Genomic DNA, 27,238 nt, shown 5'->3' on the forward strand with positions numbered 1-27,238 from the left:
TGCATCCACACTTTCTCCAACCGGAACACATCGTAACTTACAAACAAAACAGAAAGCTGGGAACGCTTAGCAAACCCGGAGGCATCCGTTGCGAGAGAAACAAGGCAGATCTGCCAACATTTTTGACCTGTGGATGATTTCCGCATCTCAGGCGCTGTCCGACCTGCTGAGTTTTGCCAGCGCTATTTGTCCTTTCTCTATATTTCCAGTGAGGCCCTTCTTTCGGAATATCCCACTCGGACCAACTTCACTCGTTTGCTTGAATGCCGCTCTAACTCCCCGTCTTGTTGCAATTTTAGAATCCCAAATATAGCGGCCACCCACCATCCAATTTCTGAATTCAGCTCATCGTTTATCCTGCTGCAAGAATCAGGGAAGAGTGGGGCGAGGCCGTTCGCCCCATCATGCCTCTTCTAACGAGAGTCATTACTTTATTGATTTGACTTATTATTGTCACGTGTATCTCGGTACAGTGACAAGTTTTGTTTTGCTTGTGTAGTACACACCATAGAGAGTGCATTCGGGAAATATAACAGAGCGGGGAATATAACGGGACGGCTGCGGAGTAGGGGCAGGAAGAGCGAGATCAACATTGCATTTAAGGGGTCCATTTAGAAGTCTGATAACAGCGGTTCTTGAACCTGTTGATGCACGTGTTTAGGCTTTTGTATCTTCTGCCTGACTGAAAAAGGTAGAAGAGATTATAACGGGTCTTTGATGATATTGGATGCGTTCAGGGGGCAGCCAGAAATATAGATGGAGTCAATGGATGGAAGGTTGGCTGGTGTGATGGGTTGTATTCACTACTCTCTGAATAGTTTCTTATCGTCCTGGGCAGAGCAGTTACCAGAGAGAGACATATTGTGTGAGAGAGGGAGAAAAACCAAGTGAGCGAGAGAGATTGACCGAGATGAGAGAGAAACAGAGAGTGAGAGAGATAGGGAGAGCATGCGGAATCCAACAGGGGTTCCTTGACAGCTGGACACCTCGGGAGTTGGGATACATCGTTACCCTCCATAAGGATGCATCAAATTGTAGTTTTCACTTGTGATTATGCCCCTTGTTACAGCCAGCTTCAGAGGCGGACAGAGTCATAGAGTCATACAGCACGGAAACAGACCCTTCGGTCCAACTCATCCATGCCGACCAGAAATCCTAAATTAATCTAGTCCCATTTGCCAGCACTTGGTCCATATCCCTCTAAACCCTTCCTATTCATATATCCATCCATATGCCTTTTAAATGTTGCAATTGTACCAGCCTCCACCACTTCCTCTGGCAGCTCATTCTATACACACACCACCCTCTCTGTGAAAAAGTTGCCCCTTAGGTCTCTTTTATATCTTTTCCCTCTCACCCTAAACCTATGCTCCTCTGATTTTGGACTCACTGAGGGGGGGAAATGACTATTCAACCTATCCATTCTCAGGTTTATCAATTTTATAAGTTTGTTATATTGACAGGACAGATACCGCCTACTCCACCACGTGGGCTCCTGGGAGAGCCCCGAAAACGGATCTGGAACTAAATAAAACAAGAATAAACTGGTTCATTCCGAACCGACTGTCATAAACCTGGTCCAGAGGATTTTCCGGATCTAATTAATGTTGTAAAGTACCCACCAGCCTGAAGAAAAATCAAATCATAGAAAGAAAAACAAACGCCGATATCAATTAAGGTAGCCGATATACTAACTTTTTAAACGATAACAACCAACTCAAATATTACCACGCTCCGTGATACATTTAAGGCTGTTCCTTGATAGCACGAACCTCATAACGTGACAGGGACAAGGGGGAATGTTCTGAGTATCCACGATTCTAACCCGAAGGGGCAACTTTGCAGAGGGTGGTGCATGTATGGAATGAGCTGCCGGAGGAAATGGTGGAGGCTGGTACAATTAAAAAGGCATCTGGATGGGTATACGAATAGGAAGGGTTTAGAAGGATATGGGCCATGTGCTGACAAATGGGATCAGATTAGGTTAGAATATCTGGGCGAAAGTGAGGACTGTAGATGCTGGACATCAGAGTCCAGTGTGGTGCTGGAAAAGCACAGCAGGTCAAGCAGCATCCGAGGAGCAGGAAAATCGACGTTTCGAAACGTCCATTCTCCTGCTCCTCGGATGCTGCCTGACCTGCTGTGCTTTTCCAGCACCACACTCTCCACTAGAATATGTGAGAGGCATGGGCGAGTTGGACCGAAGGATCAGTTTCCGTGCTGTATATCTCTATGACTCTATAACCACCTGAAGGGGTCACCTATCGGAGAGTGTGTGAATTCCTCAGGAGTAAAGATTAAAACTTTGCGCCCGGGTAACTGCGAATCCGGTGTTCCGAACTACAGGCACCTTCCAGTAATTTGGCCAAAGTTTCATGCAAATTCAATAGCATTGATTCATTGTTTCTGTCTCAGCTTTCATAATAAGTCGCTACGGGAAAACCTTCCCTCTGGAATGCTGCACTCCTTCCTGATGAAGGGCTTTTGCCCGAAACGTCGATTTTCCAGCTCCTCGGATGCTGCCTGACCTGCTGTGCTTTTCCAGCACCACTCTCATCTAAACTCTGGTTTCCAGCATCTGCAGTCCTCACTTTTGCTCTCGTTCACGTCTACTTGGTTATTACAGGCTTGTAGGAAACTCATTTCGGGTTATTGTCGGTTTCCGGTTGAAATCTAGAGATTTCCTTCAAGTGCTTTTTATGAATATCCCACAAAATGAGGTTGAACGAGGCAGATTGTTTACAAAATCTGGTGCACGTGTCTCCGGGAATAGGTCACACTCGGTTCGAGCGGGCTATTTGATGTGTAAACTATGTTTTCCACTTGAGATTAAATGGACCATTTGGCTACACCGAGGTTACCTCCAATCTCCACCAATTGATATCAAGTTTCCACGTTTCAGGTTTCACATTTGGCATTTATTTTAGAAACGAGTTCATCTAGGGTCCACGGAAGTTGAAACAATTCCCCCGTGCTGGGGGTGGGGGGGGGGTGGATAAGTACAGAAGAAACATAGCAAAACGGACCTAGGGCTAATTGAAATAAATCAAAGAACTGCGGCTGCTGGAACTCTGAAACAGAGAGATAAATTGCTGGAGAAACCCAGCAGGTCTGGCCGAATCTGAACGGGTTGGAATCGAAATCGTTGACTTTGCTGCTAACGCTGCTGAGTTTCTGCAGCAATTTCTGTTCTTGTATCCATTTTCAATGGGCCGTCTCTGACTCCCACAAGATTCGATGTAAAACAATTCTCTTGTTTGTAGTTTGGGAGGGAGAAGCGACGTTAGCGATAATATTGGGCTGTTTTTGATGGTAAGCGACACCCGTTTTTAACCCTTTCAGCTACCAGACCGACACTCATTTCGCACCTACAACCTCTGAGCAAGACACTGAATTCAGTCTGAGGGAGAGAGAGAGAGAGATCTGTGAGGTGTGTGAAATCCCGTTCGACGCCTTAACGTTCTAAAAAGGTAAAAACAATGACTGCAGATGCTGGAAACCAGATTCTGGATTGGTGGTGCTGGAAGAGCACAGCAGTTCAGGCAGCATCTAAGGAGCTTCGAAATCGACGTTTCGGGCAAAAGCCCTTCATCTGCACAATGGATTTCTGGCAGAGAATTGCAAATTAATCAAAATAATTGCAACGAGAAAGATTCTGCCATTTCTCAGGTCACTGTTCCCTCCCAGCTGCCATTTCTGTTTCAATTTCACAGGTTGTGTCAATACAATTTACTCAGTTCTCAAGAAGGGTCACTGGAGTTGAAAGGTTAACCTGCTTTCTCTGCACCGATGCTGCCTGACCTACTGAGTTTCTCTATCCATTTCTGTTCTTGATCCGATTGACGGGCGGTGCTCTGTGATCTATTCCCGCTCCTCATTCACACGTTTGTTCCTTCGTATGTCAACAAACTAAAACATCCCAAAGTGCTTGCTGAGAATGTTATCGAACAATGGCTCATTCGAGCAGGAATTACCCACTGATCCAAGGCTGACATGTTGTTTTAATATGGAGCCATCTCCAGTCGTTTTATTCCCTTTGTCCTTGATTGAAGCCCAGTCCAAAACCTTAGCCCACACTCCAACAGACACTCTTAATGTTAAGGCTTCCTATTGGTCACGTCAATGCCCACGTTTTAATGACATGTCTTTCACTACAGGTGTTCTGCTGGAAGACGCCACTTTAAGCGTGGATTATCCTTTGTATAAAGAATTACAGATCCTTTATCCAAACTCCCTCTTACACCAGCCAATTGTCAGCATTTAACTAGAAGTTTACGGTTTCTGTGAGACTTTGAAATGGAAACAGAATAAAAATACTGAATTTGGAACAGGGAACGGGTACAGAGGAATCAAATTTGTAGTGGGTTCAGAATATTTTTTTCAATTCTTCGTGTGACTATACTATGGCTTTACAAAGCTTATTTTGACCTCTTTATGAGGGTTGAGACAGAGGTGTGGATTGGTCTACTCAGAGCCAATAAGGTAAACAGTGTGTGAGGCCTTGGGTTTTTTTTTAAAGTTTAGAACAATAGAAGCAGCTCAAATGTGTGGGATCTAGCTCCCACAGAACCAAGATTTCTAGTTTTAATTTTTCAGTAGCAGTTGTTGTTGGGTTTGGAAGCTGTAGTACTATCTCCCTGCTACTCTCTCTCTCAGAGTTTTCCCTTGATTTTTTTTGTTTGCCTCCTGGACTGGAGAATTGCAGGTGAGGCAATCCATTTTTCTGAATTTGCCTTTGTCAAGGTGTGTTTATAGGATGTCACTATGTTGGAACGGCAACTGTTTAGCAGCTAACCTACTATTCTGTAAAGTTTTCCAATAGAGGTGTTATTGCAATTTCTTCTTGCTTTTGTTGTATTTTAGCAACAGTGTATGACTAAAGTGTGTTTTGCTTTAAGACTGGTAATTTGACCAATCAAATTGCATCCAGAATGCAACGCCTTACACCTATATCTTTAAAATTAAGTTAGGATCTACGCTATCTTCTTCATAAATTTTGAGAGGGTTTGGTCTGCTCCATACATAGGTTTTGATAGACTTCACAAGGACTAAGCTCCCTTTGAAACCTCGATTCTAATAGCAATATCGTGACAATTGTAGAGAGATCACATTGAAACTAACAACAATTTTGTATCAATCTTAAAGGTACTACAAACAGAAATTCATGATTGAATTACTTATTGCTACAATTCCACATGCTGAAGCTCTCTTTGGAGCAAGACAGTAATGACAAAATAATTGGGAGGAGCTTGGTGTCAATTTTTCACAAGTATGGTGAGTCATCCTTCAGAGCTGGATCATCCTTTGAGTCCCAAAGTGTTAATGACCAAGGAGAGCAATGGCACAGAAGGAAAGAAAAATAAGCAAATCCTGCTCTCCAGGTTCCACTATCTCACTGCCCTATGGTGTGAGTTCCAGTTATATGCAGACCCATTATAGAGATTTGTGCCCAGTAGAAAAATATGTGAATTGAGGATAGCCACCATGCTGCTGACCTGTGATAGTTCTGATTATGAATCACCTATAACAAAACATCCCAAGAAGTATGCCTCAGTTATACCTGCACTTGTTCAGAAGGAATCACAAGGAGATTTGGGGAATCCTGAGAAAAGTGCAGTTTAAGCCAAGCTCCACACTAAATTACAGTTTGAAAACATCAACTTGGAGAATGAAGTTACTGTCACAATGCTATTGATTTTAATAAGAGAAACTATACAATGTCTAGGGCCATTTTTAAAAGATATCTGTCCAGTTTTATTATCATTTACATGGGTTGATTTTTATTCACTGCCACTAAATGGCACTGGTTAAATTAAATGTTTAATAAGGCAAAAAGGAATATGATAATATTTTCTAAAACTGCTCTTTTTTTTGAAAAAGCATTTCTGGGGTCCACGCTAATGATTTTCAAGCTTTATGTTTCGTCCTTCTAATATACTGTCTGGGACACAGTAACTACTGACAGACAAAAAAAAACCCTGCAGATGCTCGAATCCATGGAAGATAAGCAGGAGTCTGGAAGAACACAGCAAGCCAGGCGGCATCAGGAGGTGAAGGGTTAGACCTAAGATGTTGATTTCTCCACCTCTTAATGTTGCCTGGCTTGCTGTGTCCTTCCAGCCTCCTGCTTGTCTATGCTATAACACCAGACATACTCCATAAACCTGCTGTGGTACTGAAGAAAGTACAACACACAAAATAGCTACACAGTCCAGACAGATGTAGACACAGGACCCCCAAAATCACCAAGATTTATTTGACAGCATGTTTATAAACCCACAACCTCTGCCATTTAGAAGGACAAGGGCAGCAGATACATGAGAGCACCACCACTTACAAGGTCCCCTCCAAATTCTACATTACTTTAATTGAAAACGTATCACAATTCCTTCACTGTTGCTGGATCAAGATCTTGGAACTCCCTCCCTAATAGCACTGTGGCTGTTTCTACACCAAATGGACAACAATGATCCTGACAGTGGGTAACCATCACCAAATCAAGAGGAGTTTGAGCTGATCCATGCCAACATGACATGGATCACATCACTTTTTTTTAAATGAAATATTGTGTTACTTACACATATGGGTGCAATGATTTTTAAATTATGCCACAACCATAGTGATGACGTGTTAACAAATGAATGATTGCAGAGTATGAATGGCAGAATTCTCCCAAACCCTGTGCTCCTAATACACATGATTCCCAGCTGCAGATTGACAGAAATCTGATAAATATGAAGGTTCTTGGATATCAGTAAACTCTAATGTGAGTATCTATGATCTCGGTATGAAAGTTGGTAGATGTAGTACTGTCAATGTCAGGAACATAAGATTTATGATCAAAAAGAGGGAGAAGAGACCCTGAAGTAATTTAGACATATGGAGCTGTGTTCTTTCAGAGGTGTCAGCATTAGGGAAAAAAATGTTACGAGTGACATTTATGATCAGTTGTAGTGTCACAATTTGCAAATCCATTTCAACATATGAGGCTTTGTTTATTTTGAGAGTGAAACACATCAAAAGAAATCATCATTTGGGAGCAAAATGATTGATTGCTTCTCCTATTAGATGACATTTAGTAAGATCTGGTTTTGTTTTTCAGAGTGAGGTTGATGAGCAAAGGCTAAGTTTTAGAACAAAAATGAGCAAGGCATTTTTAAAAAAATTCTTATATTGAAAACCTCCAGGCTATGCAGAACATCACCAGAGTTGAAAATAGTGATAGCAGATGAAATAAATCAGAAAGCTGTGTCTAGGTTGGAACAAGTAAGTACTGTCAAAGCCTGTTGATTGTAGCTGGAAGAATAAATGCATGATGTAGAAGAGTTTATTTCATATCTTCCCGAATGAGGAAAAGTCCATGTGGTTTTGAATTGGTGAAGCAATTATTGTTGTTCTTGGAACAAGGGAGATTAAGGGGAAATTTTATAGAAGCGTCCTCTAGGAGTTAGGTGAGGGTGGACAAGGAAGAACCATTTCTATTAGCTAATGTTGCAAGGACTCGCAATACAGTTTTAAGATTTAGGGCAAGTGATCACAATACAAGGAAGAACATTTTATGCAAAAGAGTACTAATAACTTGGAATTCACTGGCCACAAGGGAGCTGGAAGTAGAGATGATCAATCTTTTCAAAATGCAATTAATTGACCACTTGAGGGAAATGAAAATACAGGGCTATCAACATAGAGAGGGAGGAAGGGTCTGACTGTAATCCTCTGCTGGGAGCCAGCATGGACTTGATATGCTGAATGGTCTTCTACTGACCTGTAGTTGACACTGGTCAATGTCTCCATGGACCAGGCAATGCTGTTTTGTACGAGATGTCTATAATGTCAATTTGAAAGAATTTCAATTTTATTTAAGTCCAAGTCCATAATGCACATCCAGATCTGATCAATCAAGACTTCAGTCAGCCACATTTTTCCATTGAGTAAAAAACTGTTGTTTCCTTTGAACTTTGCTATTCTTGCCTCCAGTCCTGATGAATACAAGATGAAATGCTTTGACAGAATGTCTTTTTTTGCAGCAATAACTTATACTCTTAAATTCCCGAAGACATGTTGAAGCTGAACAATGTTGATAGGATAGTAAAGAAGGCGTTTGATATGCCTTCCTTTATTAGTCAGAGCAATAGTATAGGAGTTGGGAGGCCATGTTGTTGCTGTACAGGACATTGCTTATACCACTTTTGGAATATTGCTTGCAATTCTGGTCTCCCTCCTATAGGAAGGATGGTGTTAAACTTGAAAGGATTCAGAAAAGATTTACAAGTATATTGCCAGGAGGGTTTGAGCTATAGGGAGACGTTGAATTAGCCGGGGCTGTTTTCCTGGAGTGTTGGAGGCTGAGGGGTGACCTTATAGAGGTTTATAAAATCGTGAGGGGCATGGGTAGGATGAATAGTCATAGTCATACTCATAGACATGTACAGCACGGAAACAGACCCTTCGGTCCAACTCGTCCATGCCGACCAGATATCCCAACCCAATCTAGTCCCATCTGCCAGCACCCAGCCCATTTCCCTCCAAACCCTTCCTATTCATATACCCATCCAGATGCCTTTTAAATATTGCAATTGTACTAGCCTCCACCACTTCCTCTGGCAGCGCATTTCACACACGCACCACCCTCTGAGTGAAAAAGTGGTCCTTTAGGTTTCTTTTATATCTTGCCCTTCTCACCCTAAACCTATGCCCTCTAGTTCTGGACTCCCTCACCCCAGGAAAAAGACTTTGTCTATTTAACCTTTCCATACCCCTCATGATTTTATAAGCCTCTGTAAGGTCACCCTTCAGCCTCTGACGGTCCACGAAAAACAACCCTAGCCTATTCCACCACCCCCCCCCCACCACACAGCTCAAGTCCTCCAACCCTGGCAACATCCTTGTTAATCTTTTCTGAACCCTTTCAAGTTTCACAACATCCTTTCAATAGGAAGGAGACTAGAATTGCATGCAATATTCCAAAAGTGGCCTAACCAATGTCCTGTACAGACGCAACATGACCTCCCAACTCCTGTACTCAATACTCTAACCAATAAAGGAAAGCATACCAAACGCCTTCTTCACTATCCTATCTACTTCCCACATTATACTCCATGTAATTTTTTTGCCCACTCTTCTAGCCTGTCCAAGTCCATCTGCAGCTTATCTGCTTCCTCAACATTACCTGTCGCTCCACCTGTCTTTGTGTCATCCACAAACTTAGCAACAATACCTTAGTTCCTGCGTCCAGATTCTGAATTCATAATGTGAATAATCATAGTCCCAACATTGACCACTTCAGAACTCCACTAGTCACACGCTGCCATCTTGAAAAAGACCCCTTTATCCCCATTCTCTGCCTTCTGCCAGTTAGACAATCCTGTATGTAGCTTTGATATTATGTGCTGCTACTCTCCCCTCAACTGTAAAATTCAATGCTTTTGTCCATGTTTGAACCAATTGTGCAATGAGATCAGGAGTTGAGTGGCGCTGGTGGAAGCCAAACTTGTCATTAGTGAGCAGGTGCTGCTTGATAGCACTGTTGATGACACTTTCTATCACTTTACTGATGACCAAAGGTAGTCTGATGGGCAGTAATTGGCAAGGTTGAATAGCAAAGGTCTTTTTTCCGGGGGGGGGGCAGACTCCAAAACTAAAGAACATAAGTTTCAGATGAGAGGGGAAATATTTAAAAAGACCTGAGGGATAACTTTTCACTAGAGGGTGATGCATGTATGGAATGAGCTGCCAGAGGAAGTGGTGAAGGCTAGTACAATTACAAAATTTAAAAGGCATTTAGATGGATATGCGAATAGGAGGGGTTAAGAGGGATATGGACCAAGTGCTGGCAAATGGGATTAGATTAATTTAAGATATCTGGTCAGCATGGACAAGTTGAAGGATCTGTTTCCGTGCTGTATATCCCTATGGCTCCATTACTCTAGTACACATAAACATGATGTTGTACTCAGTCAAAGAAAGCTATCACCTTGAGGTGTCACTTTGCAGCATCATTGTCAATCAAATTTAAAGAAGGTGCACTGCAGTGAACAAGCATGGCTCACAGGGTGACATCCAGAATTCCTTGTTGCAAATGTTTTATTTTCTCTTCAAAATTTTTATATGATCACAACTTTTGACCATTAAATTTTCAAAAAGACAATGACACCTTTTCTAATTGATGAATGATAGTGTTCACCATTCCAGCACGAGTTGTCTCCTAATGGCACAAATCCCATGACATGTTCCTGTATGCACACAAACTTGCAAACATCAATATCTGAAGCTTTGTTTTGTACTAGGTAGCATGAATTGATACCACGATGGTTTGTTTTGATGTTACTTGGATAAGAATGCACTCAGTTCTCTTTATATCTCTTTCCTCAAAAGGTTTGCCAATACCTTGTTGTCTTTTATGTTATGAAGATGCTCATCACTGGGCCAAACATAACATTTTTTATTCATTTGAGGATGTGGGAATCCCTGACTGGGTCAACATGTACTACCCATCTCTAGTTGCCCTGGAGAAGGGGTTGAGCTTCTTTCTTGAAATACTGCAGCCTATTTGATGTCTATCCACCTACACTACCATCAGGAGGGGAGTTCCAGGATTTTGATGCATTATCACTGAAGGAATGATGATATATTTCCCAGTCAGGATGGTCAGTAACTTGAATGGGGACTTGCAGCAGGTGTTGTTCCCATGTGTCTGCCTTGCCCTTTTGGATGGTAGTGGTTGTGGGTTTGGAAGGTGCTCAGGAGCCTTGGAGAAATTCTATAGTGCACTTTGTAGATGGTACACTCTGCTGCTACTGAATGTTGGTGGTGCCAATCAGAGAGGTTACTTTGTGCTGGATGGTGTCAAGCTTCTTGAGTGTTGGTGGAGCTGATTCATTCCGGCTGACTTGCTGCAGGCTTCCAATCCTCTGACCTGCTTATGTGGCCACAGTATTTATATAGTCCATATAGCCCAACAGGTCCAGTCAAGTTTCTGGTTAATGGCAACCATCAGGACTTTGAAAGAATCACTGAATTGCTACAGTGCAGAAGGAGGCCATTTGACCCGTCGCAATTGCACCAACTCTGTTACCTGGTGTCAGTCTCCTGTCTTTACCCAGTTGTGGACCATTTCAACCTGAGTGGGGGATTCAAGGATAGTGATGCCATTGAGTGTCATGCAGCAATAGTTGGAATATTTCTAACCAAGCCATTCAGAGATGTTTATTGCACACCTCAGAGGCAAGTGGTCTCCTCTGAGATAGGGACACCACCACTGCTCCACAAGAACCCTCATTGATGCATTATAGACATGTTCCTAACCAACATGGTCAGAGATGCTTATTACACGCTTCTGTAGTGGGTCAGACTAAACCTTTGGTCTCCTGGCTTAGAGGTAGGGATACTACCACTCTCCCACAAGAAGCCTGATGGACGCATTACACATATTTTCCTAACCAACCTGTTCAGAGATGCTTATTACGTTGGGCGGGTGGGACTGAATTCCCCCGCTCTCCTGACCCAGAGGTAGGGACGTTACCACCTCATCTACAGTGGCAATGGCCAAGCCTGACCACCAGGGGGAGTGGGGACGCGTTCTCGCGAGATCTCGGGGGGGGGGTCGGCGGTGGCGAACTCTCGCGAGATCTCCGGGTGGTGGAAGATTCTGGAAGATGTTCCGACTCTTTTCTGAGGCCGGGCGGCGGATACCGGCGGCGGTGAGTGAGTGAGCGAGCGAGCCCCGACAAGCCGACTCCGGGGAGCGGGAAGGGTTGGCCGAGGCCTAGCCCGATCCCCGCTGAGAGTGGGGGGGGGTCACGGCAGCAGGCCTCACTCGGAGCCTCGGGGTCGGAGTCCGGGAGAAAGCGAGAACGTCACCGCCTCCCTCGGGCAGATCCTGAGAGTTGTTGGGGGGGGGGGAGTGAGGAGGGACAGGCGGCGGGTCAAAAGTCACGCACAAAAAAAAACCCACTCTGAAAAGATAAAGCTCCCAAAGTGCACCCCTGTACAAAGAGAGACTTGCATTGACATAGCGCCCTTTTCACAACACTTGGAGGCTCTGCAGCCAATAGAGCGCGGTCACTGTTAACATGCGGTGTACCATGGGCTAACCAAATTGCGCGCAGGCAGCACGGTGATACTGCTAAAGTGCTCTGTTCTATTGGCTCTACCTGTCGTTTTGACCTAAACATTGGCCCGGACATAAACCCCCTACCTCTCTCTGGCTTGCCCCGTGAGACGTCTTTTTTTTTTCACAACGTTTCCTAATGAAGGGCTAATGCCCGAAACATCGACTCTCCTGCTCCTCGGATGCTGCCTGACCTGCTGCGCTTTTCCAGCACCACACTCTAATCTCTAGCATCTGCTGCAGTCCTCACTTTCGCCTAGATTTTATTTACGCCCACCTCCAGACTTGTCCGCAGAGTGGTGCAGAGCCAATATTGATGGTTTTTGAGTCTCAGTCACCATTGTGTACAGACTTTGTTTATACACAGTTAAAAATCACACAACACCAGGTTATAGTCCAACAGGTTTAATTGGAAGCACTAGCTATTGGACTACAACCTGGTGATGTGTGATTTTTAACTTTGTAAACCCCAGTCCAACACTGGCATCTCCAAATCTTGCTTATATACAGCACAAATCCATCAGCAGCAAGCAACTGACTATAATTTTTCTTGGCCATTGAACAGCAATCCACCTGACTAATAGGTGCTTTATTTTTTGAGTGCACAGACGCTCTGACACTCCAGTTTATTTATTTTTTTCTTTTTCTTTTTAATTTCCCCGCACACTACTGCCTAACAGCAGAAGTACTTATTTTCCCCAGCACTCATATCATGTGTGTGCAGGTGTCAGACACAGTGAAGAACAAGTGTGTAAATATTTATTTATATTCCACCACCAGGAAGAAAGAAAACACCAGAGTGGCAAGTGACAAGCAGTGCCCTTCTCGACAAAGGGTAATGCTGTGTGATCAAAAAGTGAAGGGCGGGGCTGGGATTGAATCAGAATAGAGTTGTAGGGGGAAATAAAACACTCCACTCCCTGCAGTGCTCACCTCTCCCATAACAGCTCAAGCCGTGCTGCTGCTTCAGGGACACCCAAGCTCAAATATTAGCATGGAAGAGGGGCAGGCAATCAGCCCTAATGGCTCCCTCCATGGCACGCTGCCTGGACCTGTTTATGGCCAGTTTGGCCAGGCCTAGGAGCAGAGACAAGTGCTTTCTTAGTGAAGTATCAGTGTAGAGTACGTGGTAAGGATTGAACACTGGACATTACAAATCCTGAGGACTTGTTCTTTTAGCCATGTAAGTGTTAGTTTGACAAGAAAATATTCACATTTTCTATTGGGAGTTTGTGAATATTTTTCAGGACATGAATTTGTGTTTACTGTGTTTTAAGTCTCACTTGTCATGCTGAAGATAGTTCAGTGAGTTCACTGTGATCAGAGGACAAATTGGGGTTGCTGAGTTTTTTTAAGATCAGGCATCACAATTTAGCTTCATGTGATATGCTGTTAAGTCTATGAAACACTTTAATTGGTCTTGGAGTCTATTTGGAAGGGATATACTGCTTCTATATCAAGTCTTTTTTGTGTTACCTTGAATGTGATGCTGTAATTTAAGCTAAATATGTGCATCTGTTTTGCTTTTGTATTCTTAATGTTTTTCATCAAGATGTATGATTGATTCAGAATATTACAGCAGAGGATTTGTGAATATTTCTTCACTTCGGGCATTTCTGTTCCCAATTCACTTTGGGCATGGAGTATTGTTCATGTCAAATGTAGGAACAATTGTGGAATTTAACCCTCCAAATGAATACTGTGCAGAGCAATCACATTGTGAGACGCAGTATTATTTTTTTTACTGGTGCCAATATGCAAGTGTCCCCCTATGAGAGCCCTGGATATCACTTGCATGTCCTGTGTGACTCTGTACTGGGCTTTGTTTCATTAATTTATAGAGAAGCCACAAGATCTGTCAGCTATGTTGCTCTCTGATGAAGTGGAGCCAGAGTTGGCATGTGATCCAGGATTCTCCCAGTTGAATCATATGCCATGATGAAGGAAATGCATAACTCCCAGTACTTTTCATGACTAATTTAGACTTGGAGACTTTCCCACATCCAGTGACGCATGACACTATAAAGCATATGCTAATGTCTGTTACTGGAGCTAATTTTCACTGGAGGTCACCAGATTGTTGCCAGTGGCTGTAGCTTTGGGGTACCACTCCCCATTGAGCATAGCTTACAATCTTAATTACTTGTCATTGCTGTGTGTTGGAAGTATTTTCAAGCTGATAATCAACTATTTGGCTGTGTTATAGATGCGAGTGTGTGGTGCTGGAAAAGCACAGCATATTAGGCAGCATCCGAGGAGCAGTAGAATCGACGTTTTGGGCATAAGCCCTTCATCAGGAATGAAGAGATAAATGGGAGGGGGGGGTGGAGCTTGGTCTGGGGGTTAGATTAGATTAGATTAGATTAGATTAGATTAGATTACTTTACAGTGTGGAAACAGGCCCTTCGGCCCAACAAGTCCACACCGACCCGCCGAAGCGCAAACCACCCATACCCCTACATTTACCCCTTACCTAACACTACGGACAATTTAGCATGGCCAATTCACCTGACCTGCACATCTTTGGAACTGTGGGAGGAAACCGGAGCACCCGGAGGAAACCCACGCAGACACGGGGAGAATGTGCAAACTCCACACAGTCAGTCGCCTGAGGCGGGAACTGAACCCGGGTCTCTGGCGCTGTGAGGCAGCAGTGCTAACCACTGTGCCACCGTGCCGCCCATACCACTGTGCCACCGTGCCGCCCATACCACTGTGCCACTGTGCCGCCCATACCACTGTGCCACCGTGCCGCCCATACCACTGTGCCACCGTGCCGCCCATACCACTGTGCCACCGTGCCGCCGGTGGGGGAAGGTAGCTGTGAACGCGATAGGTAGATGAAGTGGGGGAGAAGGTGATAGGTCAGAGAGGAAGGTAGAGCGGATAGATGGGAAAGGTGATGGACAGGCCAAGAGGGCGGTGCCGAGTTGGAGGTTTAGGACTGGGATAATGTGGGGGAGGGGAAATGAGGAAACTGGTGAAATCCACATTGATCCCATGTGGTTGCAGGGTCACAAGGCAGAATATGAGGCGTTCTTCCTCTAGACGTCGGGTGGTAAGGGTTTGGTGATGGAGGAGGCCCAGGACCTGCATGTCCATGGTGGATTGGGAGGGGGAGTTGAAGTGTTTAGCCACAGGGCGGTGGGGGTTGGTTGTGTTTGAGGTTGGGGTGAAAGGTGTTAGTGAAGTTGATGAACTGTTCAACTTCCTTGTGGAGTATGAGGTAGCGCCGATACAGTCATTGGTGAAGCAGAGGAACAGGTGGGCGATAGTACCGGTGTAGCTACGGAAGATGGATCCTTCCACATCCGACAGAGATTTACCTGTACCTGCACCAATATCAATTACTGTATCTGTTGCACCCAATGTGGTCTCCTCTACATCGGGGAGACAGGACGCCAATTTGCGGATTGTTTCAGATAACATCTCTGGGACCCCCGCGCCAACCAACCAAACCCACCGCCCTGTGGCTGAACACTTTAACTCTCCCTCTCACTCCACCAAGGACACACAGATCCTGGGCCTCCCCCATTGCCAAACCCTTAGCACCTAACGTCTGGAGGAAGAACGCCTCATATTCTGCCTTGGGGCCATGCAACCACACAGGATTAATGTCGATTTCACCAGTTTCTTCATTTCCCCTGCCCCCACGTTATCTCAGTCCCATGTGTCCAACTCGGTACCGCCCTTTTGACCTGTCCAAATCCTTTCCCATCTATTTGCTCCACCTTCCTCTCTGACCTATGATCTTCTCCCCCCCCTTATCTATCTATTGCATTCTCAGTTACCTCTCCTCCCCCCCCGCCCCCAACCACCTCAACCCTACCCCACTTCCTGTTTGTCTGACATGCCCCTGATCCACAGGCCTCATTGCTGAAGAAGGGCCTATGCCCAAAAAGTTGATTCTGCTCCTCCTCGGATACTACCTGACCATCGATGCTTCTTCACCACAATCTTGACTCTGATCTCCAACATCTGCAGTCCTCACTTTCTCCCTGTGTTATAGATAGAGTCATGGAGATGTACAGCATGGAAACAGACCCTTTGGTCCAACCCGTCTATGCCAACCAGATATCCCAACCCAATCTAGTCCCACCTGCCAGCACCCGGCCCATATCCCTCCAAACCTTTCCTATTCATATACCCATCCAAATGCCTCTTAAATGTTGCAACTGTACCAGCCTCCACCACTTCCTTTGGCAGCTCAATCCATACACGTACCACCCTCTGCATGAAAAAGATGCCCCTTATGTCTCTTTTATATCTTTCCCCTCTCACCCTAAACTGGGTGGAGATATGGGCCGGGTGCTGGCAGGTGGGACTAGATTGGGTTGGGATATCTGGTCGGCATGGACGGGTTGAACCGAAGAGTCTGTTTCCGTGCTGTACATCTCTATGACTCTATGCCCTCTAGTTCTGGACTCTTGACCCTAGGGAAAAGACTTTGCCTAATTATCCTATCCATGCCCCTCATAATTTTGTAAACCTCTATACGGTCATCCCTCAGCCTCTGACGCTCCAGGGAAAACAGCCCCAGCCTGTTCAGCCTCTCCCTATAGCTCAAATCCTCCAACTCTGGCAGCATCCTTGTAAATCTTTTCTGAACCCTTTCAAGTTTCACAACATCTTTCTGATAGGAAGGAGACCAGAATTGCATGCAACATTCCAACAGCGGCCCAACCAACGTCCTGTACGGCCGCAACATGTTCTCCCAACTCTACTCAATACTCTGACCAATAAAAGAAAGCATACTAAACGCCTTCTTCACTATCCTATCTACCTGTGACTCCACTTTCAAGGAGCTATGAACCTGTACTCCACGGTCTCGTTGTTCAACCCTTGGCTGATGCCCTGGAGGGGGACATGAACCTGGACCCTCTGGCTCAGAGGGTCACAGTGCCACAAGACCAGCCTTTTCTAGACTATGTCCTTTTAAGCAAGGAGTGCAGAATTGGTGAATAGGGAATGGGTGGAAGAAATAGTAAGGGGTGATTTGTGTGTGAAGTTTTAAGATTATGATCCTTCATTGATAATTACTTTGCATTAGATCATTCTTTTCTTCCCTTTCCTTATCAACCCCATACTCAGGCTGAGAACAAATGGAAAATATAACCTTGCCCCAGTAATAAATGGAGAGGCATCTTCCCAATATCCCCCAAGGTCAGACCAGTTGAAAGAAAAGCAAATTACAAACCTGTTGACCTAATTAGAGCTGGGATTACATGTGCAAATGTGCTGAGGTTATGACCTTTCACTTTTATAAGTGCCATTGCAAATATGGACCTAATTGATGTTTTTGTCTGTGTATCATGAATACTGTGGCAGTGGCTGGAGTACTCGACTTCCACAGCAGGGGATGAGTGTTAGATCTGGAACTGGCAAGTTCTGATTGTGATTGTGGGAATCTGATCATTTGTGGGAGGCTATCAATAAACACAATCTTGTAAACTTGATGGGTTGCCAAAGGACGCAACTAAAAACACTAATGTCCATTAATGGATTAGCTTTGGGAAATGCAGGGATAGAGTAATGGGGTGGGATGCTGTTCAGAGGGTCAGTGTGGACTGCTTTGTCAAGAGGGTCTGCTTCCACAATGTAGGGATTCTATGATCAAAACTGAAAATCTATCTATTCTGCTTGCTCTGGCCTGTATGTGACTCCAGTCCCATGTTCTGTGGTTGACAGTTGAGGCCTCTGAAGTAGTTTGTCCTTAATTTTGTTTTTCTGCCAAGTTTAAAAATAAACATGGGTTAGTGCTCAGTTCTATTCTTGATCAATTACCAAATAGCATGTTTACAGATGATTGTAATTGATGTTTTTGTACGTTTTATAATTTCCTTATTTCTTTGGGACTTCAGTGCCCTGAGCCAAAGAAAAAAATAACATGGAAGCAGACTTGGCCCATCTCCCGACCTCAAATAGTTCATGTTGATATAAGTTCTTAAAGCAAGCAGTGGCCCTCATCTCATGGGCCCACTAAATTGTCTTATCCCTTTATTCTCTTTCCTTTCAGCCCCCTAGCTAAACTCTTTTGAAATGAGGATTTTGTTAGCTTTTGTCACTTACTCTGACACTGTATACCACACCCTTAACATTGTTGCGTTCTAAATGTTTTATATTTAATCTTATGTCACATTGTTCTAGATGCCATAATTACTAGGTGCAGTCTTTCTATTCAAGTCAGCTTTTCATATTTACTCTAATCTCTCTCAATTTTCTGAACCTCTTTGTTCTCACTTGTTGCTGCTGATTAAACTTTATTACCAAAGAAAAGTAAATAACATAAAAGTTTTCAGTAGCTCAGACACATGATGAACTGCAAGAGTGATGCTCAAAGCAAACAGCCTCTATTTGTTGGCCACTCTTCAAGACAATGATTCATGCTGGAGAGCCATTCTGTAGATATCGGTCACTGTCTGGTGATGGTATTTATGGTATGTTTCCTAGGGCTAGCCGCAGTTCAAGCATCAGGACATGTTTTGAGTGGTGGAGTATCTCATAAGCTATCTCAGCTATTGGTTGACAAGCTACAAACTAGACTTTTATTTGGGTTTACCATGTGGAAAGGAGATTAATTGGAAACGATCAAAATTATGAAGGGTTTTGATATACTAAACACATAAACACTTTTTGCTGACACTTGGGAGATGGGCCTGTAACTAAGGGAAGCTGACTTCAAAATAGTTGGCAAAAGAACCGTAGGGAAGAAGAATGGACTTGTTTTTATGTAGAAAATTCCTATGGTCTTGAATGCTATGTCTGAAGGAGACTCAACAATAATTTCAAAAGGGAATTAGGCGTAGATATGGAATAGCAAACTTGCAAGACAATGGGGAAAGAGCAGGAAAGTGGGACTAATTGGATTACTGTTGAGAGAATTGTTCACAGGCACGATGGGGTGCATAGCTGACCCCACCAATAGGGATATATTTCCTCCCCATCCCTATCAGCATTTCGGAGAGACCATTACCTCCGTGCCTCCCTTGTCAGATCCACATCCTCCACCAGTCCACACTCCACTCCTGGCGCCTTCCCCTGCCACCGCAAGAAGTGCAAAACCTATGCCCACACCTCCACCCTCACCACCGTCCAAGGCCCAAAATGATCCTTCCAAATCCGACACAAATTTACCTGTACTTCCACAAATGTCATCTACTGTATCTGTTGCACCCAATGTGGTATCCTCTACATCAGGAAGACAGGATGCCTTCTTGTGGATCGTTTCAGAGAACATCTCGGTGAAACCCGCACCCACCAACCCCACTGCACTGGAGCTGAACACGTTAACTACCCCTCCCACTCCACAAAGGACATTCAGTTCCTGGGCTGCCTCCATCGTCAAATGCCTGGAGGAAGAATGCCGTATCTTCTGCCTTGGGACCTGCAAACACATGGGATTAATGTGGATTTCACCATTTTCCTCATTTCCCCTCCCCCGACCTTATCCTAGTCCCTAGCCTTCAACTCGGCACCGCCCTCTTGACATGTCCATCATACGTCCCATCTATCTGGTCCACCCTCCTCTCTGAACTACCACTTTCTCCCCCACCTTATTGCATTCTCAGCTACCTTCCCCAGCCCCAGCCCCAGCACACCCCCCCTCCCATTTATCTCACACCCCCTCTGGCCCACAAGTCTCATTCCTGATGAAAACTTATGCCCAAAATGTCGTTTCTCCCATTCTTTGGATGCTGCCTGAACTGCTGTGCTTTTCCAGCACCACACCACCGACTCTGATCTCCAGCATCTGCTGTCCTCACTTTCTCCTGAATGGCTTTCTGTATTACAGCATCAAATCTTTGCACTCCAAATCAAATGAATTCAACAAGTGTTACATCATCAGATGATTATATAGTTATGTTTTAATTTTTCCTTTTAAAGTGGGTGTACAGTGTTAGTATTGCAAGTGGGGGTGCTTGTCACTGCATTTGTAGAAGGAAGGGAATTGGGAATTGTATCACGATCATTGAGGAAAGGGGATGGCATATGGCAGCTAATCTGGAGTGACTATTCAGATTATTCACATTTAGCAAAAACAAATTGTGATTGTTCTGAGTAATAAATGTCCACAGTATCTGTAAGCATGTGAGCCATCACAAACTTAGTCCAGAGACTGAGAATACCATCTATATAAACACTTGGGAGCAGGAGGAGGTCAGAGACTAGGAATTCTGCAGCAAGTAATTTGCCTCTTGACTCCCCAAAACCTGTCCACCATCTACAAGACACAGGTCAGGTGTATGATTGAATACTTCCCACACAAAGCTGGACATTATTCAAGACCGATCAGCCTGCTCGATTGGCAACCCTACAAACTTGGTGCCTCAGAAGATCTCAGTTACTAAAGCTCAAAGCTGTTCTGATGTGATTTAATACCACACAGGTCAAATTCTATTTAAATGACATTTTGAGGGTCTAAGAAATGCATTGTACTGAACTCCACACTATAGTAGATAGCATTATGGAAGGATTTCAATATAATTGATAAGCAATTGTTTGAATTGGGAAGGAATAATCAGTTAATTTTCAGAAAATGTTTGAGTAATTGCTAGTTATTTCACAAGCCTGCAGTAATGATGCCGCAGTCATTAATCATTGAACTTGAATGTCCTTGTATATCTACAACACATGGTGTTGACAATGACATCAGCTGCTGGCTCAACAACACTGAAACATGATGTTGACAAAAAGCGCTGGTGTTTGCTCAAGTTCTGACCTTGACTTTTTCATATTCTGGGGTGGGATACTGAACTGAAGTAGAGTTTGTTTCCTCAAGTGGATGTAAGATCGTCCATGACACTGTTGAGAAAGAGTAGAAGACTATGTTCGATATGTGAAGTTTCATTGAGCCAAACAGCTCCAACTCTAGATTTCCTCTCTCCAAATTTGTATTGTGTTTGAGAGTACTGTGAGCTATATAATGCTGGTTACAGATCTGTCACTGCTGTGAGCAGTTTTGAGGTAATTATCACATGGGAATATTGTTCAGTATTAAAGTGTATTATCTGAATTATTTGTATTTATTCTGCTGATATTAAGTAATGCAGTGGTAGTTCAAAGTTCCCCAGTCTTAAATTTGAGCTTCCTGAAAGTATCATAATAACATGATTTTAATTATTTTTCAAATTTGTTTGATTTTGGGCAGTGTTTTCCAAATATTAAGGGGAACAGAAAGCATTAGATTAAGGGAGAGACAAATTTTATTTGTTAGGGGGTCTGAGGCTAGAACCAGATATTTCAGAAGGGAAATTGGAAAATCTGCAGAATGGTAGCAGTTTGGACCTTATTCTACAAATGACAGTTGGTACTAGGTCAATTCAGCTTAGATGTAAAATTGATAGAACATTGTTAGAAGCTATGAAGGGATATGGGGCAATAGTGGTTTATGTGGAGTTAAGTTACCATTTTGTCACAATCTCATTGAATAGTAAGTAGCATCAATAGGTTAAAATGGCCTCCTCCTGTTCTATGTTCTTCCCAAAAATGACACGTTTGTAAGATTCTTATTTTATTTTTTTCTAGACCTGCTATCTGCAACGATTTCAGAGCACTCTTGTACTAGCAGAGCATAATAATGAGAAGCTGACTCCCATTACCCTCAATGCCATCACTGCAGCCAAACAGCTGGGTGGAGAAGTTTGTTGTTTGATTGCTGGCACAAATTGTGGCAAGGTAAAATGTTGTTGCTATATTTATATTTATAGAGTCATAGAGATGTATAGCAGGGAAACAGACCCTTCAGTCCAACTTGTCCATGCTGACCAGATATCCTAACCTAACCTAATTTGCCAGCACATGGTCCATATTCCTCTAAATCCTACCTATTCATATACCTATCCAGATGCCTTTTCAATGTTGTAATTGTATCAGCCTCCACCACTTCTACTGGCAGCTCATTCCACACATGCACCACCCTCTGTGTGAAAATGTTGTCCCTTACGTCCCTTTTATATCGTTCCACTCTCACCCTAAACCTATCCCCTCTAGTTCTGGACTCCTTCACCCCGGGGAAAATGTGTATTTATCTTATCCATGCTCCTCATGATTTTATAAGCCTTTATATGGTCACACCTCAGCCTCTGACGCTCCAGGGAAAACAGCCCCAGCCTAAATAGCCTCTCCCTATTGCTCAAATCCTCCAATCCTGGCAAAATCCTTGTAAATCTTTTCTGAACCCTTTGAAGTTTCACAACATCCTTCCAATAGAACGAGACCAGAATTGCATGCAATATTCCAAAAGTGGCCTAACCAATGTCTTGTACAGCTGAAACATGACCTCCCAACTCCTGTACTCAATACTCTGACCAATAAAGCAAAGCATACCAAATACCTCCTTCACTATCCTATCTAACTATGACTCCACTTTCAAGGAGCTATGAACCTGCACTCCATGGTCTCTTTGTTCAGCAACACTCCCCAGGACCTTATACACTTAATGGTAAGTCCTGCTCTGATTTGCTTTTCCAAAATGCAGCACCTTGCATTTATCTAAGTTAAGCTCCATCTGCTACTCCTCAGCCCTTTGGCCCATCTTTTCAAAATCTCAATGTACTCTGAGGTAACCTTCGCTGTCCACTACACCTCCAATTTTGATGTCATCAGCAAACTTACTAACTATACCTCCTATGTTCATATCCAAATCGTTTATATAAATGATGAAATGTAGTGGACCCAGCACCGATCCTTATGGCACACCACTGGTCACAGGCCTCCAGTCTGAAAAACAACCCTCCACCACCACCCTCTGTCTTCTAACTTTGAGCCAGTTCTGTATCCAAATGGCGAGTTCTCCCTGTATTCCATGAGATCTAACCTTGCTAATCAGTCTCCCATGGGGAACCTTGTCGACCGCCTTACTGAAATCCATATAGATCACATCTACCGCTCTGCCCTCATCAATCTTCTTTGTTACTTCTTCAAAAAACTTAATCAAGTTTATGAGACATGAATTCCCATGCACAAAACCATGCTGACAATCTCTAAGCAGTCCCTGTCTTTCCAAATACATGTAAATCCTGTCCCTCAGGATTCCTTTAATCAACTTGCCCACCACCGATGTCAGGCTCACCAGTCTATAGTCCCCTGGCTTTTCCTTACCACCTTTCTTAAATAGTGGCACCACAATAGCCAACTTCCAGTCTTTCAGCACCTCACCTGTGACTATTGATGGTACAAATATCTGAGCAAGGGGCCAAGCAATCACTTCCCTAGCTTTCCACAGAGTTCTAGGGTACACCTGATTAAATCCTGGAGATTTATCCACTTTTATGCGTTTCAAGACATCCAGCACTACTTCCTCTGTAATATGGGCATTTTTCAATTTGTTTCAAATTTTCGTGCAGTTTAGAATTGCTAGCATATTATTTGCCATTACTTTACTGACTGCAACAATAACTTGCATTTATATAGCATATTTATTGGAATAAAATGTTCCAAGGCCCTTCAAGGGTGTAATCAATTAGATGAAATTTTAACCAAGGTAAAGAAGCTATTGCGCCAAGTGCCAGAAAACATGGACAAAAAAGTAGGAATAAGGACTGTCTTAAAGGAAGAGAGAGAGGTGGTGAGTACAAGGTAGTTCTTCTATAACGCGATGTTTGTGATCTTGTGCAACCAATCATTATAGAAAAGTTGCGCTTTAGAAACAGTGCTTAAATGTTGCTGATGTAATCACATTTCAGCCAACACATTTTAAAAGTTCATGCTTTAGTCCCTAGTTTGTCAATCGAGTTGCAGCAAATTTGTGTTAATGAAACATGCGTTATAGCAGAACCACCTGTATTTATAAGTCACTGTGGCACTCTTAATTTTTTATAGTCATTCTTTAATGGGACGTGGGGGTCACTGGCCAGGCCAGCATTTGTTGACCTATCCAAATTGCCCATGAACTAGTGGCTTGTCCTGCTATTTTAGAAGGCCAGTTAAGAGTCAACTTCATTGCTGTGAATCCTGAGTCGCATGTAGGTCAGATCAATGAACAGGGTGGGTTTTTTGCCACCATGGTGATGGTTTCATGGTGGACATTACTGAGGCTAACTTTCAATTCCCAGGCAGAATTTGCAGACGTTTTTTGCCAATTTTGTCCCATTTAACTGGGCCTGTATTCAAAGCTGACATTTACTTGTTACAGGTTGCAGAAGAAGTCAGTAAAGTGCAAGGTGTGAAGAAGGTTCTAGTGGCTGAGAATGACTCATTTGAAGGTTTTCTACCAGGTAGGCATGGATGCAGCAAGAGGGTGGTTTCTCAATGCTGCCAGGCTTCCTGAGTGTTCCAGCACTTTCAGTATTTATTGGAGATTTCCAGTATCTGCAATATTTTGTTTTGCAATACTAATTTTTTTCAAAAATGAGTTGAATGCTAATACTGTATGTTTAGTGATTTGGGAATAAATCATTTGCTATCCCTTAAAGTATGATGAAAATAAAATGTGTCTGTGACATTCTTTTCTTGGACAAAATAACGAAAACAACGTGGTTGCAGTTCAAAATTATAGCATGGTTACAACACATTTTGTATGTAGAATATAATTAAAGTATCTTATAGAATGCTTAGGTGCAACATTTTAATTAAACTGGAGTCTGTAAGTTGCAAAGTAATGAAGAAACACATTTTATTGGAGAAAGGGGGTTTGAATGGCAGTACAGTTCAAATCTTTAAAACTCATGCAACTAAGCAAGTGTTTGGAGCTCTAACTGTGCCACTGGAGCATATGGGTCCAAAATGTACTGATCTCGTGACTAGAGATTACCTGAGGATCCATTTCAAGCTATACATTTCTCCTGTTTTCAGAAAAATTCATATAAAACTGAACATCCAGTTTTTGTTGTATGCATTTAAATAAATGTCTGGTTGAAAATGGTTTTTATAACTAAGTAAGAGTTAGAGTATTTATTTGTGATATGCTTCTGAGGGTAGAAAAGGAATATAACATAAATGACACTTGCTTTACTCTTCAGTCATTTGAATCGTTTATTTGCGGATTGGTAATGAAGAACTCCAAGAAGTGAATCATTTGAGGGAAAATATACAGAGGAACCTTGATTATCCAAAGGACACAGGGGGGCAGTATTTCGTTCTGTTAGTTGAATGCCAGATAACATAGTTTAACTGAGCATCAGGACCGTGCGATCTTGCTGGATAATCTGATATTTGGATAATTAAATACTGGATAATTGAGGTTCCTTTGTAGTTCAATTTACTGTGGTAAATCGTGCATGATCTTTAGAAATTGCAGGCTTGCAAGGCTTTTGTTCAATTGCTTTCTTGTGACATTCAGCTTTTGTACTGTATCTGCATAACTGGTGTACATTTTCATTGTTTAAATAAGCCTGTCTGAAATAATATTGGATATCACAACTGGTGGTGACAGGTTTGCATCATGGTGAATACTGTTATACATTGTTTGGTACGGCTCAGGAGTCCCATGCATGGCATCCCCTACCACATTTGGTGAAGAAGACGACAATGGTCTGAGAAGGTGCCGGAATTGCTCACCTCTGTTTTCTCTGGGCTATCTTCTCAGCCAGCTGAGCTTTTAATTTCTGATGGCTTCTTCCAGTGCCCTTCCAAATAGTCATCCTCTGAAAGTCATGCCTGCCAGTCACTGTATCCCATTTGACAGTGTCAGTATCCACCATCTTTGTATCTCACTTGCAGGTGTTCTTGTATTGAAAACTCGGAAGTCCAAGAGGTTATGAGCCATTGACCATTCACAGTCATCCATTGACGAATGCAGATTAGCCAGTGGAGATGTTATTGGCTTAGCCATGAGTATATACTGATAGAACTAGCATGCTCTGGACCTCTTAGTTGGTAAACTTCTCCTACCAATGAAGGCCAAAGATACTGTATGAGACAGTGAAGGTGAAAACTGGTAAAATATGTTGTCCCTATCTTACTACTGTGAAGGAGTGAACTGAAGATGCAGGTTTGGTAGACTTTCAGCTTGCTATTGTCCATTAACTTTCTATTGTTCTACATACTCCTACGCAGCTTGGACATAACAAGTGCAACTTTTGTGATTCGTTGTTGATTTCAACATCAAGTAGCAGATTGTTCGTAATTGCGTAGCCTGAAACTATCAACAACTGCCAGTGTCAATATTGTTAGTGCTGATAGATGGTGAAATAGCGACATTTTGTACTATGGTTTGTCTTCCTGATGTGTTATTTACTATAAATGTGTTCAGAGAGAGAGATTCTGATGGCGGCGACCCAACAAGTCTGAGTCTGTAGTGCTCTGTCTAAGACTTGGGTAAAGTGGGCCACCCGCCTTCACTACACCTTTTAAATCATTTAAAATAACTTTTGCCCAGCATAGTTAGTCACTTTACATCAAACTTGAACAGTTTGATGTTGTTCTTAAAATGACTAAGGGCAAAACTTCCCGCAGTTCGCAACAGGCAGGGACCCCTCCCCCACTCCCTCCAGCAGCAGAAGCATGACTGAGAAATTGAAAAACTTGAACAGCGCGTTGGAGGGGGGTAGCAAAAGGCCACTACCTCAGAAGCTGCTGCCGACTCAGCCGTGGACCGGGTCCAGGTTCTCGAGCAGCGAGTCCGGACCTTGAAAGAGCACATCGACCTCGACAGTCGGGACCGTCGAAAAAAATATTCGGTTGCTGGGCCTTCCCGAACGCAGTTTTTTTGGAGCAATGGCTCCCTCAAATATTAAAGTTGGAGTCTGGTCCAGGCCATGTACAGGTGGAGTGGGCCCACCGGGTTGCTATATGCGGGCCCACCTTCTGTGGGGGGGTAGGGGCCTTATTTGTTATTCACTATGTGAATAGGATAGGATACCCAAGAGTACTATGGGTATATCTCTTAGATTTAGACATTTGGTGGATCTGAATAAGGAGATTCACCACCTAGTAGATGTGTGGAGGTGCCTTCACCCCCAGGGCAGAGACTTTAATTTCTACACTAACCCACACAAGTGTCATACTAGAATTGATATGTTTTTTGCTCTCTTGACCCTTTTGAATTCCATATTGTCCTGCAAAATAGGTAATATAGCAATCTCTGATCATGCTGCAGTATATATTGGAAGTTAAGACTAGAGACGATGGGACAGGCTCCTGACGTTGGCGTATGGATTCTTTATTAATGAAGGATAGCAAATTTATAAA

The 27,238-nt window shown here is 43.3% G+C and overlaps 1 protein-coding gene across 1 annotated transcript in view; it reads left to right on the top strand.

The window, feature by feature from the left end:
- Positions 1 to 11,603: 11,603 nt before the first annotated feature.
- The window catches only part of etfa (electron transfer flavoprotein subunit alpha), a 70,861-nt gene continuing 55,226 nt past the window's right edge, over positions 11,604 to 27,238 (top strand). Inside the window, exons 1-3 of the mRNA XM_043680379.2 lie at positions 11,604 to 11,699; positions 21,635 to 21,784; positions 24,243 to 24,324. Of these exons, the coding sequence (XP_043536314.1) occupies positions 11,655 to 11,699; positions 21,635 to 21,784; positions 24,243 to 24,324 (277 nt within the window). The 5' untranslated portion in view covers positions 11,604 to 11,654. The remainder of the gene's footprint in view (positions 11,700 to 21,634; positions 21,785 to 24,242; positions 24,325 to 27,238) is intronic.

Source organism: Chiloscyllium plagiosum, unplaced genomic scaffold (assembly GCF_037043375.1).
Source record: "Chiloscyllium plagiosum isolate Xiang-an unplaced genomic scaffold, Cpla_swu_hap1 HiC_scaffold_42, whole genome shotgun sequence".
In the NCBI taxonomy this organism is placed as follows: domain Eukaryota; kingdom Metazoa; phylum Chordata; class Chondrichthyes; order Orectolobiformes; family Hemiscylliidae; genus Chiloscyllium; species Chiloscyllium plagiosum.